At 34.2% G+C, this 14,351-nt stretch overlaps 1 protein-coding gene across 1 annotated transcript in view; it reads left to right on the forward strand.

The window, feature by feature from the left end:
• galnt18a (UDP-N-acetyl-alpha-D-galactosamine:polypeptide N-acetylgalactosaminyltransferase 18a) overlaps nucleotides 1-14,351 on the forward strand; it is a 47,450-nt gene that overhangs the window by 18,153 nt on the left and 14,946 nt on the right. The window contains exons 2-6 of the mRNA XM_052597049.1: nucleotides 1,749-1,950; nucleotides 5,038-5,204; nucleotides 8,099-8,282; nucleotides 10,257-10,454; nucleotides 11,750-11,864. Coding sequence (XP_052453009.1) covers nucleotides 1,749-1,950; nucleotides 5,038-5,204; nucleotides 8,099-8,282; nucleotides 10,257-10,454; nucleotides 11,750-11,864 — 866 coding nt within the window. The remainder of the gene's footprint in view (nucleotides 1-1,748; nucleotides 1,951-5,037; nucleotides 5,205-8,098; nucleotides 8,283-10,256; nucleotides 10,455-11,749; nucleotides 11,865-14,351) is intronic.

The raw sequence follows: 14,351 nt of genomic DNA on the forward strand, positions 1-14,351 counted from the left end.
TGAATGTAGGCTACTCTGCTGAATAGAGCTGGAATGAGGCTAAGCTCTAATTTACTTGGGAGGTGATTTTTAAGCCTCGTGACTAGCCTTCGGCTTTGGAAAATAATTGAAAAGTGTAAGCTACAAATAAAATGTTAAAGATTAGCTGATTTGTTAATGATTCAGTGATTTTCGGATGTGCGTTTGAAGGACTGGAAGCCTGAAACGGACTTCTTTTTGTGTATGTTTACACGACAGCGCCTTAAAAGGCATTTCTAGTTCATGAAAGCAGTGTCTCCTGGTCTGAAGTTCAAACTGTCAGTGTCTGCAGTGGCAAAGATGTATTATTCTCCGCAGGCCAGCTCTTTGCAGTGGCTGTAATTAAATAACCTCTGCTGTTAATTAGCATTCCTTAATTACGCGCATTGGCCTTTCATCATTCTTCGAGCATTGCCAGGGCACTTTCCTTCTGTTCTGCCCGCGTACTCAGCATTCATAGTTCTGCAACCTGTCATATATTCATATTATGTGAATTTGATTTTGATTTGCTTCTTAGACAGCTTGATGGAGAGATTGGGTGAGAAGGATTAGCTTTGCATAAGACCTTGATGGGATCGCTGACTTGATGAATGGAAGTTAGAGAAGAAATGGACTCATTATTTTAGTAGTAATAGATTCCAAACTGCAGTTGGCTGTCTTTCATTTATATGATTATACCATTATATCATAATAATGAACAATACCATATTCATATTTCATAGTACACCTAGGTACTTGTGGGATGTGGGATGGCCATGGCGCATGTCCAAAAAATATTGAATAACAATGGTGCATGGTTAAAAACCCATGGTGTTACTAATATATATATATATATATATATATATATATATACATAAATTATTAATACTACAATTTTATTGTTATTGAAAATTTATTTTAAGATTTATATATAATAAAACAATAATTTTAATATGTTGTATTATTATTGGTGTTTTTTAATCTTTAAAACTGTTGTTTTTATTAATTATACTGTTTTTATTGAATAATAACAATAATACTTTAGAAATATTAATAATAGTGATTATAATAATAATAATAATTACTGAGTAATCATAGTAATTTTCACTGTTTTATTATTGTTTTTATTTTAACCTTTAATAGTATTGTTATTTAACAGCAACAACAGCAATAATAATAATAAAAATAATAATTTAATAATAATAATAATAATAATTATTATTATTATTATTATTATTTAGTGCTGTCAAATCAGTTAATCACAATTAATTTGCATCAAAAATAAAAGTTTGTTTACATAATATATGTGTACTGAGTATATTTATATGTAAATATAAATACACACACACATATATATAAGAAAACATATATACATTATATATATGACATATATTTAATATACATTTATATTTATGTACTGTATAACATAAATCATATATAAATATGACTATGTATATACAGAGTACACATATTTATTATGTAAACACTTTTATAATGGATGCGATTAATTACAATTAATCAACTTGACAGCACTGTCTAATAATATTAGAAGTAATAATATTAACAGTTATAATTGTTATTAGTGTTAATCATTGTTATTATATTGTTTATAAATTATATTCAGTGTCTACATGATTTGTTTTCACTAACTCAACATGAGTGAAAATGAGTTTGTTAAAGATGTGATGACCATGTTTACCCAGAAGCCCTTGAGCCATCACTAACATTGCTGATATTGTTCTTTTCATCAGAACTTCCAGAGAAACCGTTGAAAGATGGGGAAGATACAGCTGACCAGACCCTCTCAGACTCTCTTTTTGCACACTGGGGTCATGACCTCGGCCCCGAGAGCCGCAAGGTGGCTCTGAAAAAGTTCCAGTACTACGGTTACAACGGCTACCTCAGCGACAGACTCTCTCTAGACAGAGCCATCCCAGACCTCAGGCCTGACGGGTGAAACAATCACTCATCTATCTATCTAAACTATATATATATATATTAGGGATGCACGATCATGATTTTTCATGGCCGATTCTGATACCGATATTTTTTTTTAAGCAACAAACAAGAAAGAAGGCATGCATAAACAAGATGTTTATTTGGTATTTAATAGGCCAAACAGGCTTTTGACTATTGAAAACAATAACTGTAACCATCTGAAATTAACGGCAGTAACTGCACAGTAAGCAGACTACATTCAATACAAGCATAGATGATACAGACATCAGCATTTAGCTTTTGGTTTTGAATTGGGTTGAAACTACATAGAAATGGCCTCAAATGAAAAGATTAACTATAACCATGTGAAATTAAAGGTAATAACTGCATGGTTCTACAGTCCAAACAACACAATCAACACACATTCAATAAGATGTTTCTTAATCAGCATTCAGTATTTGTTTTAGTTTTTAAATTTGGTTTTAAATAAAAAAGGTCTTTACCAGTGAGACAAAATAAAAGTATGCTATAAATTATTTCAAAATGTTAAAATCAAATAAATTTAGTGCGAATAAAACAAAGATGCAAAGTGTTTCATTCGTCCAATTAAAAAGATAATAACAATAGGGTAATGATTCATATCTATATTTTTTCACTTTAGCCAAATGAAAAATAAATAACTATTGGCTCAAGTTAAAAATATATAGATGTGAATCATTACCCTAAAATGTTTTAATTGGATGAATGAAACCCTCTTCTCCTTAAGTGTGCTACAGCAGGTGATTTTTAAATCAAATTAAGTCGATGTAATTTTAAGGTAAAATAAAAATAATGATCCTATACAGAACTGACGTTTACTTCTGGCTTTTCAAACGTGTATGCAAGTTCTACTTTACAAAAAAAAAAAAAAACATTTCAGTTTTGTCACAGTTTAGTCCGTTTCGATTCTCATCCAACACACCAGCAACAAGTTGTCCTGAAAATCCCTTCACTGTCTCCGTGTGTGCAGGGCGCGGACAGGTACAGTATACGCTCGCGCAGCTTCAGTGAGAAGGAAAGGGACTCTTATTTGTGCACCAGTAAACCAACGGCTGTTCGCTTCCTGCTATCTGTGCCTCAGACCCCTTCCAGTGCTGAAGGGCTGCCCGTGTCCTGCACACAGATTTCGAAACACTTCCACACAAGTGACATGATAGCGAATGATTACAATGTAGTCTGTACACGCAGGCGCACTTCTGGAAAAATCAGCAGAAAAAAGACCAAAACCCGGCTAATTGCAGATCGCGTATGGTTCCGATTTATGGCCGGTCAACCGGTGCATCCCTTATATATATATATACACACACACACATACAGTCATGTGGAAAAGTTAGGAGACCCTTGATGGTTTTCTGTTTCAGGACATTATAATAAAAATAAAACCTAGTCGTTGAAAGGTCTTGATGAACAACAACACATAATCCACTTTGCCATATTTATTTATCAAAAATAAAACCAAAATAGAAAAACCATTTGTGACAAAGTTAGGACACCCAACATAGGAATTAAGAGGGTAAGTAGCAGTCATGCACTGCTAATCAAAAGCCTTTGATTAACTGATCATCAACAAGTGTGAGACATCAGCAATGAGCTTAAAGAAGCAATTGTTGCTGCTATCAATCTGGGAATAGTGACTTGGCCATTTCCAAACAATTTGAAGTCCATCATTCTACAGTGAGGAAGATTATTTACAAGTGGAAGACATTCAAAACAGACACCAATCCTCCCAGGAGTGGACTTCCCAGCAAATTCACCCCAAAATCAGACCGTGTTACGCTCAGAGAGATGGCAGACAACCCAAGAACTACACCGCAGACTCTACGGGCCTCAGCTAGCATGTGAAATTATAAAGTTCATGACACTACAATTATGAAAATATGGGATAAGTATGGCACATTCGGAAGGCTTGCCAGAAAAAAAACATCTTCTATCTAAAAAAGCATGGCAGCAAGGTTTTGGTTTGCAAAGTCGCATCTAAACAAATCTTAAGACTTCTAGAAAAATGTTCTTTGAACAGATGAGACCAAGGTGGAGATGTTTGCAGCACGTTTGGTGAAAACCTAACAAGTATGTCAGCACAAACACCTCATACCAAAAGTCTGTGGCTGATGGAGGGTTTAGGATTATGGGCTTGTTTTGTAGCCACAGGACCTGGGCACCCCACAGTCATTGAGTTGACCATGATTTCCTCTGTTAACCAACGGCTAAAGCTTGGCCAAGATTGGATGATGCAATATCATAACAGGACAATGATCCCAGGCACACCAGCAAATCTACAACAGAACGGCTGAAAAGAAAAGAATAAGCTGAAAAGAATAAACTTCAATAAACTGGAGAAACGTTGTAAAGAAGAGTGGGACAAGATTCCTCCAGAACGATGTGAGAGAAATACAGAAAATGATTAACTCAAGTTATTGCTAATAAAAGTGGATCTGCATTTGAATCATAGGGTGTTCTAACTTTTTTCACGTTTTTTTGAAATTGAACAAAATTTTTGTTAATTAAGTAATAACACCGTGTGATATGTAATGTAATGTTGTTTATCTGAGGTAAAATAAAAAGGAATAGGAAAATATTTTATATTAAATAGGAAAATATTTTATATTAATTATAAATATTTTTACAATTTATTTTATCTTTCTGTACAATGATAGATCATGGCTTTAATTTTGCTAATTGCATATAACTTTTTTTTTTTTTTTTTGATGTCACATCCATGTGGATGCGTATTTATATGAGACTGAGCAATAATAAATTTGGTGCAGACGTAATCTTTCAAAGTGTCAAACTGGAATTAAACGCCTCCGGTTATGTGATTGTTCAAACCGCCTATGGAAAATGTTTGTGTTAAATCAAAACAGTCTTGCTCTTTCATTTTTAATTAAATATTTAACTCAAAATACATAACCACCTCTTTTTTTGCCTCTTCCAACTGAAATTTAATTCCAGTCGCAAATATGTTTCCATTGTGATTAAAGGCAGAACTCAAGAAAAGAAAAATATTTGAGATATTTAATCTTGAAAAGACTTCTTTTTCAGGTGTGTGATCCTGTATTTATGCAGGTGCAGAAACATCTCGTACCCCTCCAGTCTACCACAAGTCAGCATCATCTTCATCTTTGTGAACGAGGCGCTGTCGGTCATCTTGCGTTCCGTTCATTCGGCGATCCATCGAACGCCCTCCCACTTACTGAAGGAGATTATCCTCGTGGATGACAACAGCAACAACGGTGAGGACTTGTTTTTGCCCCAGTGCTAATATTTTGATTTGCTGGGGGCATACAGGGACTCCATCAGTGGGGATTGACTCATGAATGACAGATTATGATGCATAATGCATATTTTTGAGGTGTGTAACATGATAACACTAGGGGATTATGGGCAGCCAACATGTATCCCATATGCAGAACTAAATGTTTTATGCTTTGGCATCAGAAGAGAGTCATTTTTCTTACAAACATTCTGGTCTAGAATGAGTCAGTTTAATCAAGCCAATTCTTTTTCTGAAGAGAAATTCACTTCCACTTTGCATATTATCTGTCCTAAATGGTATCTGAGATAAAATCATAGTGTCTGAAGGCTGCCCAGATGGAGTAATGTTGCTTGTAGATGTTTTTTTTTTTTTTTTTACAGAATATTTAAAATATATTCATAAATAATTGTTGATAATATTAATATTGTAATAATATATTAATAATTAATACTATTAAATATAACGTATATATCATATATATAATCAATTATAAACCTTAAGGTAAAAATGTAAAATAAGGTTTTAAAGATTTTAGTAATTATTTGTGTTAATATTAATATTTTACAGATAATAATTTAATGTTATGCAATGATAAATATATAAGATACACTTAATGTAAAAAAGGTAATAAAAAAGAATTAAACAAATATTAATAATACATAAAATTTGTTAGTAATATTATTAATATACTTATTAGTATTTATTATACTTTATATATAATAATAGCAAGTATTTAACACACTGTCAGTCAGTAATGAATATAGTTTATAATATAAATATATTTATATTTATATTTAATATTTTATAATATTTTATAAATATATTTAATGTAATATGATTGTAATAAATGATTATATAATATCAAATATAAAATACACTGTCAATGCAATAAAAATGATAAATTAAAAATAAATGTTTTAAAACAACAAGTAATTTATAGTAATATTCTGCTTAAAGGGGTCATATGATGCTGCTAATAAACAACATCATTTTGTTTATTTGGTGTAATGAAATGTGTTTATGCGGATTAAGGTAAAAAACAAACAAATGTGGTCTGATTGGCCAGCTATCCAGCGCATTGTTATTGGCCGAATGACTCAACTGTGTGACAGAAATGTTACGCACCTTAACATATGCCTTCTCCAGCTGCTCTGCTCGTGCACAAACCATCATCGGTTCACTTTTAGCAGTTCAATCAATGTACTGTTAGGAGGAAATTAATAACTCAGGATATTGGTTTATTTTGAATCAGAGGAAGTATAAGGAACATTTATAAACCGAATAACTTAAATCATTTGTGAATGAGTGTGTACTGGAGACGCAAACCATTTCAAACGATTCAGTTCGATTTGTTGAACTGGTTCGACCGGTTCACTAAGAAGAACCAGTTAACTGGAAAGATTTGTTTGTGATCCGGACATTGCTAGACAAGACAAAACCAATAAAACCCATTTCAAACGAGGCATTTGTTGCATCCAGTGGAGACATAATTACTGATTATAATGACTTATTCTGTCTTTTTACGCGATACGTTGCATATCGCATTGCGTAAACATAAAACCATGTTTGCATTTGTGATTGGAGAAAAGACAAACAACAAGCCTACTTTACACTGCTCAAAACTTGCGTTTGAATCATCAATAACAAATTATTTAAATATAAATAATGTACCTACAGGCTATGAGTCTGTCCAGACTGTCCTTGCAATGTTTGAACTGCCCAACTTTATAGAAACAGCCATTGTGCCACAGATGCATTGTAGGCTATGGTTCAGGAAACAGTCCTCATCCTCCATAAAATGCAATTTTTTGGATTTGAGACTTTAGTCTTTGTAACTTTACAGATCTTCTTTATGCACCAAGAGCTTGCAACATTGAAATCGCATCATATTACCCCTTTAATATTTTATTAATATATTAAATTATAAAATAAATATTATACACTTTTACTTAAACTTAAAACCAATAAATAAATATTTTAAAGATTAGTAATTTAATAGTGTCCTTCGGTTTCATAACAAAACTGACTAAAGTAAGACAGATATTTAAATATAGTGTCATTATTTTTTTATAAATAGGTCTGTATACACTGAAATATAACAAGATATTGTGTCCCTGCTCGGGGATAAACTCATTTGTTGGTCCTTGACACCAAAATGTTTGTAAAACCCCTGTGTAGAATGCGCTTAAGACTGACTACTTTCTGAAGATAACTACAGGCTCTGTGCAGTAAAGTACACTACTGAGCCGGGTTCATCTCAGGCCGATCAGAAGCAAAAGCTTTTATTTGCTCTCAGTCACCTCTAGAGTATTTGGTTTTTCCAGAAAAATGACTTCACAGCAGTTATGCTACAGTGACCCTTTACTCAGCAAGTGTGGGATATAGTAAGTGGGCTGGGTGGTTAACATGAGGTGCAGAGGTTTGGACGTTTCATTCTCCCACAGATTGACAGTGGCCCCACCTCACATCATCTGGTTGCTGTGGTGAGACAGGATGATGGCTCTCTGCCTAATAAAAACAAACAGCAGAGGAGACAGATGGGAGGGGAGTAATCACCAGTAGACAGCGGTAGAGGCTCCAAATATCACAGACCGCTGGCAAATATTAGTGTCTGATGTTCTCAGCGTTTCAGTTCATGTTAGTCATTCCCTGAGAGGTCGAAGGGGGAGGCTATATAAACGAATTTTGATTAGAATGTAATAAAAGTCAGGTACACGTGTCACTAGGGTCTCCCCGCTTCATTTCTGGTGAGTACTGAAACTCACCAGGCCAGCAGGGTGATTAAGCAAACAGCAGGTATCAGGTTTGAATTTTATATTGCATGAAGAGACTCTTTTCAGTTAATCCCTCTTTCGTTCACTTTGTTCAAAGCTGAACTGTCAGAAAACCTGCAGAGGTTTGTGGACGAGACCAACCAGCAGCGGCCCAACTTCATTAAAGTGGTTCGACATAACAAGCAAGAGGGTTTGATTCGCTCTCGGGTCAGCGGCTGGAGGGCTGCAACCGCTCCCGTCGTGGCCCTGTTTGATGCCCATGTGGAGTTCAGCGTCGGATGGTCAGTGACACTTGAAATTTAAGTAATTTTGCTGCCAGTACTAGTAAAAGTGCTAGAAGGTTTTTACTTCTGTAAAGTTTTGATGCTTTTAAAATATTATGCTTATTATATATACAATTAATAAAATGTATAAAGTATTTGCATCAAAATGCTATAATTTGTCTGTTATAGTGTATAGTGGAAGATTTGTTATTTGTTTGATGTGATTAATAAATATATATTATGAGTTACTTCTATATATTCAGAATTATAACTATATATTAAGTTTTACCTCTGAATATTCTGATTTACTTCTATATTCAAAATTATAACTATATATTTAGATTTACCTATGAATATTCTGATGTACTACTATTTGTTCAGAATTATAACTATATATTCTGATTTACTTCTATGTATACTGTTTGCATATATACAATTTTATTATACTAAATTACGGTAGGTAGATTTGTAGTATTTTCTGAGTTATGAACGAAAATAAAATGTTGCAGTGACCATCTGTCTTCTCTATATTGTATCTTTTTAATGTAACAGATAATGTATTTTTATTAGGGGTGGTGTTAGCGCAGTGGATAAGACACCCACCTTAGGTGTGAGAGACCCGGGTTCGAATCCACTGTGAGACATCAATGTGTCCTTAAGCAAGACACTTAACCCCTAGTTGCTCAAGAGGCGTGTGACCTCTGACATATATAGCAATTGTAAGTCGCTTTGGATAAAAGCTTCAGATAAATGTAAATGTAATGTAATTAGAATACTGCTATTCAAGTTGAAGCCATTGAATGGAAACAAGAGAATTTGTTCTTTAAGCATTTCTGCAAAAGAAAAGTAGTGTAAATTGTTTGTAAAGCCATTCTTATACAAATTGCCATATTGGATTGAAAAAGACAGTATTCAGTGCGGTGAAATGGTTTTATGAACAATTTACACAGAACAATTTGCATGTGTTTCATAAATGAGACCCAAGGTTCTGAAGAAATCTCATTTGTATGTCCTGTTACGGCCTATTTGATATGACTAAGCATCATGGGAATGCAAAATATTCATAAAGGTTTCCAACACAGCTATTTGCATTTAGACATTCAAACCAATAGGAAATTGATCTAACCTCCTAATAAAAAATTATTACTGCAGAGAAGCTCATAGACATGCGTCATTTCATTAAAAATCTAGCTGTGCTGCCTTCTTCATGCTGAGAATGCAGATTTGGTATAAACATGTCTTTGTGTGATGTTGTTTTTGCTCATTGTTTGTATAAAGTGCTGTAACTTTTACATTCATTGCACTTTTGACCCTAATAAAAATTAATTCAAATAGCCTGCATGCTTATCAAATGACATGTTAAGCCAGTGTAACAGTTATAATGTAGGAGACCTATAGTACATGTGGATCGAAATGTGTGTTCTTCCCTGTGGGTATGAGGGCAGGAATATGAGCAGACGTGCCTGTCCGCTGCAATTACTATGCTAGGCACAGCTGTCAACTTACATACCTGTTAATTATTCTCTGTGCAACATGTCGAAAAACACCTTTAAAGGGCTTGGATGGAGTCCAAGTCTATCTTATGCACGTCAGCTTATTCCTGCTCTCAATTCATGCTGTGTTCTAGTTCACGGATGCATATGGACGATTCTCTAGGGCTCGATGCAGTTTTTACAGAGTGATAGCACAGCTATTAGCTAGCCTGAGGCTACTTTCCGAGATCAAATGCAGCGCTAATGCCTGTCTTCACAACTTTGAGATGGTCTTTTAAAGTAACGTTTTAGATCGATGGGTTCTGAAAAGTCATTGCCCGCCGATGTGAAAACTACAATCAGCTTCAATAATCAAGTGTGAAATGGCCTTTCGCTTGGAAGGGACTGCATTAAACATTGTACTCTGGGTTTTCAGAGGTCTCAAGAAACAAATTAGATAGATCCATGCAAAAACTACTGCCTGTGAACTTAAAGCATGTTTTATTTGTATTGATCCAAGGGCTGAACCAATCCTTCACAGAATCAAAGAGGACAGAACCCGGGTCATCTCGCCATCCTTCGACAACATCAAATACGACACGTTTGAGATCGAAGAGTACCCCCTCTCTGCTCAAGGGTTCGACTGGGAACTTTGGTGCCGCTATCTAAACCCTCCTAAATCCTGGTGGACACAGAAGAATCAAACTGCACCAATCAGGTAATCATGCAAGATATTACCAGCATCAGCTCAGTGGACCTTTTTTGAATTCCCAGAATTCCCTTACAGTGAACTACATATACTAAGTAATAACCAAAAATATTTTTTGTAAAATATCTGAATACTTTTTCGATGACCATTATTAATTAACACGAAAATATACATTTAATTTAGGGCTGGGACTCGATTAAAAAAATGTATCTAATTAATTAGAGGCTTTGTAATTAATTAATCGAAATTAATCGCATTTTAATCGCATATAAATATTTGACCTGAGAACAGTGAGAAGTCATTTTTTTTTTCACATTAATTTATAGTATACCATTGAATAATGACTGAATACATAAACTTAAGCAACTAAATATTGTTTATCTTTGTTCAACCAAGTCTAGCAGACCAGTGCAATTTTTGCCATTAAGTGTAGCAATAGCATATTTAGAAACAATTTAGAAATAGTACATTTCAGAAATTCAGGAAGCTTATAGGTGCTGGAACCTTCTGTAAAGTGTTTAAGTAAAACACAATACTGTCAATTACATTCAGAACATTGGAAACACTGACTATTAGAAAACATCTCTCTGTTGCTTCAGAGGCCATAACATACTAAGTCCAACTCTCAATAACCTTGGCCAAAACAATAAAGAGAACCCCATTGATTGACTCACTGAAAAATAACTTTTTCCTAATCATTTGATGGTTTGCAGTTTGTTCATTGTCATGTGCTGGATAAAAACAGCATGCAGTCCAAACTGACTTAGGAAGTTTATATATAGCTGATGAAGCTGCATTCACAAGCAAGTTTGAGACTGATTCATGAATATTTTTTATTGACTCACTTAAAAAAACTGTTTCTTAAGAATCATTTGGCAGCAAATCAGACATTCCAGTTTGTGATGTGTTGATTTCAAGTGCAGGGAACAATAATGTGCTTAGGAAGTAACCTCGACTTCGCGAAAGGATATCTTATGAAACTGCAGGTTTATGATTGATGCATTAAAATTTTTGATTGACTCCTTTAAATAGAGGCAGTTCTTAAAAATCATTTGATGTCTGCGTTGATAGCCTTGTGTGCTGAAATACAATGCCATTTTGTCGCATTTGCAGTTATTTCAGTCGTAGTTTAGAGCCCTGACAGATACAAATCAGTCTCCTTGTCTTCTTAATAACTTATGTCCTTTGTGTTAAATGACTCAAGAAACTGTTTCATCCTGTATACAATATGATTAATGTAGTAAAATACATTCTTGTAAGTCATTTAACCTAATTGTTGCCATTTGTATCCCCTCTCTCAACAGGAGCCCCGCTCTGATCGGCTGCTTTGTAGTGGATCGGGAGTATTTCGAGGAGATTGGTCTGCTGGATGAAGGGATGGAAGTTTATGGAGGCGAAAACGTGGAGCTGGGAATCAGGGTAAGAGATATTCGTACTGCCGACGAAGGTTTTGAAAGTGCAGCAGGAGACAGGATGTCTAGAGTTTGAGCAGACGAGCAGACGCGTGTCGATGAATAATGCTGTTTCATTTGATGAAAAGATACTTTATGCAAGTTGTTCTTTGAGGATAGATGGATATGTGGGGGTTTGCAGCTTCTGTTACAGATAGACCTCTGTGTCTGTGTGTGTGCGTGTGTCATCGCACACAATTAAAGTAGAGCTCTCTGCACCTCGCTAATGATAACCTGCCAAACATACTTCTCGCTCCAAACTGGCGGGGTCCTAACCTCTCACTATCACACATGTACAGAGCCCGATCCAGACCTCTGCTGACTCCCATCAGACCCAGCAGCCCTGTAATTAGCCTCCGCAGCCAGAATGCAAGCCCAGGCTGTGAATGGGGCTCTCCACAGCAGATACACGGTCACTTTCTCTCACTGTGATTTGGCCTAGCAAAGTTGCAATCACTCCATGCAGGGTGCACCTTGACAATACCGAGCAGATCAAACCCTCCATTACACGCACAGATTTTTTTTTCTGTGTTTCATCACTAAGGGCCTCAATGAGGAGAGAGGAAATGAAAATGTCTGGAGAAGTGGCAGGCACCATGTGTGCGGTGGGATTTGGTGCTGCGTGGAGATAATGGCTCTCAACATCTGTTCTTACAGCTGTGTCTCTTCTGCCTAATTCCACACTCTCATCCTCTGAGCTCCTTTGTGCCCCCAAATCTCCAAACGCAACATCGCACAAATGTTGCAATCCTGCAGATGTTGCAGAAAAAGGAAGGAAACAAAGCACAAAGTTTGTCCATCTCTCTGCAGCAGGGTTTTGGAGGTCTGTAGCTCAGGCATGATATTTAGATCAAGTTTCATTGTGATTTGGTTGCATTTTAGTCAACAGAAGCTATATGAAAAAAAGTACTAATATATATATATATATATATATATATATATATATATATATATATATATATATATATATATATATATATATATATAAAACACAAGTCTTTTATTGATACATATCTTTTATTTATAAATGAAATTTTTTTTTAGTAAAAGTTATTTTTGCTAAATGTTTTTTTTTATTTTATTTCAACGAGATTGATTCATCTATTGATTTATATTATTTTCTGCATTGTAGATATTTTAAATTTTACTCTAAATTTTTGATGACAATATCATAAAATTGAGGCTTGCTTTTTTTGTCTATTTAGATTACTGGAAAAATATTTTTTAATCAGTATTTTATCTTGTTGACAGTGAAAAAACCTAAAACAGATCAATTGAATTCAGAAACATCTTGCATCTGATTTTAAGCCTTGTTTTTAGAGATAATATTCAGATGCTGTTTTAAATATCATGATGCTATAATAAAGTAATATCATCATCATCATGATTAAATAATTCTTTTTTGTAATGTAACTTCTATACTGCAGTTATTTTTTGCAGATATTTTGATGGACAGTTTTGTAAGATTGCACCTTGTCATTTAAACTCATGCTGGAGGCACTGAAGCAAAAGAAAATTTCCCGTTTTGCTGACCCTCATTGAGATTGTGTTGACGGGAGCTATTTTTCGCTTTGAAAGAGGGTACATGCTCAATAAAAGGTCAACACATCTGTGCTCTTCTATTCTTAGCTCTCGCTTAAGGGCTCTGTTTATCAGTGATGGAGAATGAAAACTGTCTTTGATCATGTCAGATGTCAGCTTGGTTTATTTGCAGTCTGTTTTGGTTCCAGGTAAAGAATAATGACTTTGTCATAACGCCCCTTTGGTGACATACTTATTAGTGGTTGATTCGGTAGGGGGTCCGTTAAATAAGGTATGGGGACCGGTAAATAAAACTGAGAGCCCTATACAAATGATGCATAATAGAAAATATGCCACAAAAATATTTTCATTATTAATATTTTATCCCCTTTTCCATTAAAAATATCTAAATGTCCTTACAAAAATTAAATCTATTTTTTATTTAGTATTATTAATAATAATAATAATAATAAAAATAATGCTGGGCTGAAAACATATTTCATGATAAATTATCTGAAAAAAATATATAAATAATAATTGCTATTATTTTTATTATTATTATAGCTTTATAATAGTAATGAAAAATAATGAAATTTTCAGAAAACGTAATGAAATTAATATTTTCCCCAGTGTTCATTTTGTAATTATAATGATATTTCTTTGTTTTAAGAATAGAACCAGAATCGTTTGGTATACATTTAAATTAGAGATTATTTGTAACATTTTGTGAGGTTTAAATGATTCAAACGATAAAGTAGTACATTTAGTACATTTTTATTGCTTAGATGTAAAATAAATGAAAAAACAAAAACACAGATAAAAAGATTTTTTCTTTTTAGATCACTCTTGGTGTTTTTTTTTTTTAAAAGCGACCAAGTCTTAAATGTCTCCCTGACAATATAAAGCTGGTTTGATTCTCATTTCATGCTTGTGA

The sequence above is a fragment of the Carassius gibelio genome, chromosome B25 (assembly GCF_023724105.1).
Source record: "Carassius gibelio isolate Cgi1373 ecotype wild population from Czech Republic chromosome B25, carGib1.2-hapl.c, whole genome shotgun sequence".
Classification (NCBI taxonomy): Eukaryota; Metazoa; Chordata; class Actinopteri; order Cypriniformes; family Cyprinidae; genus Carassius; species Carassius gibelio.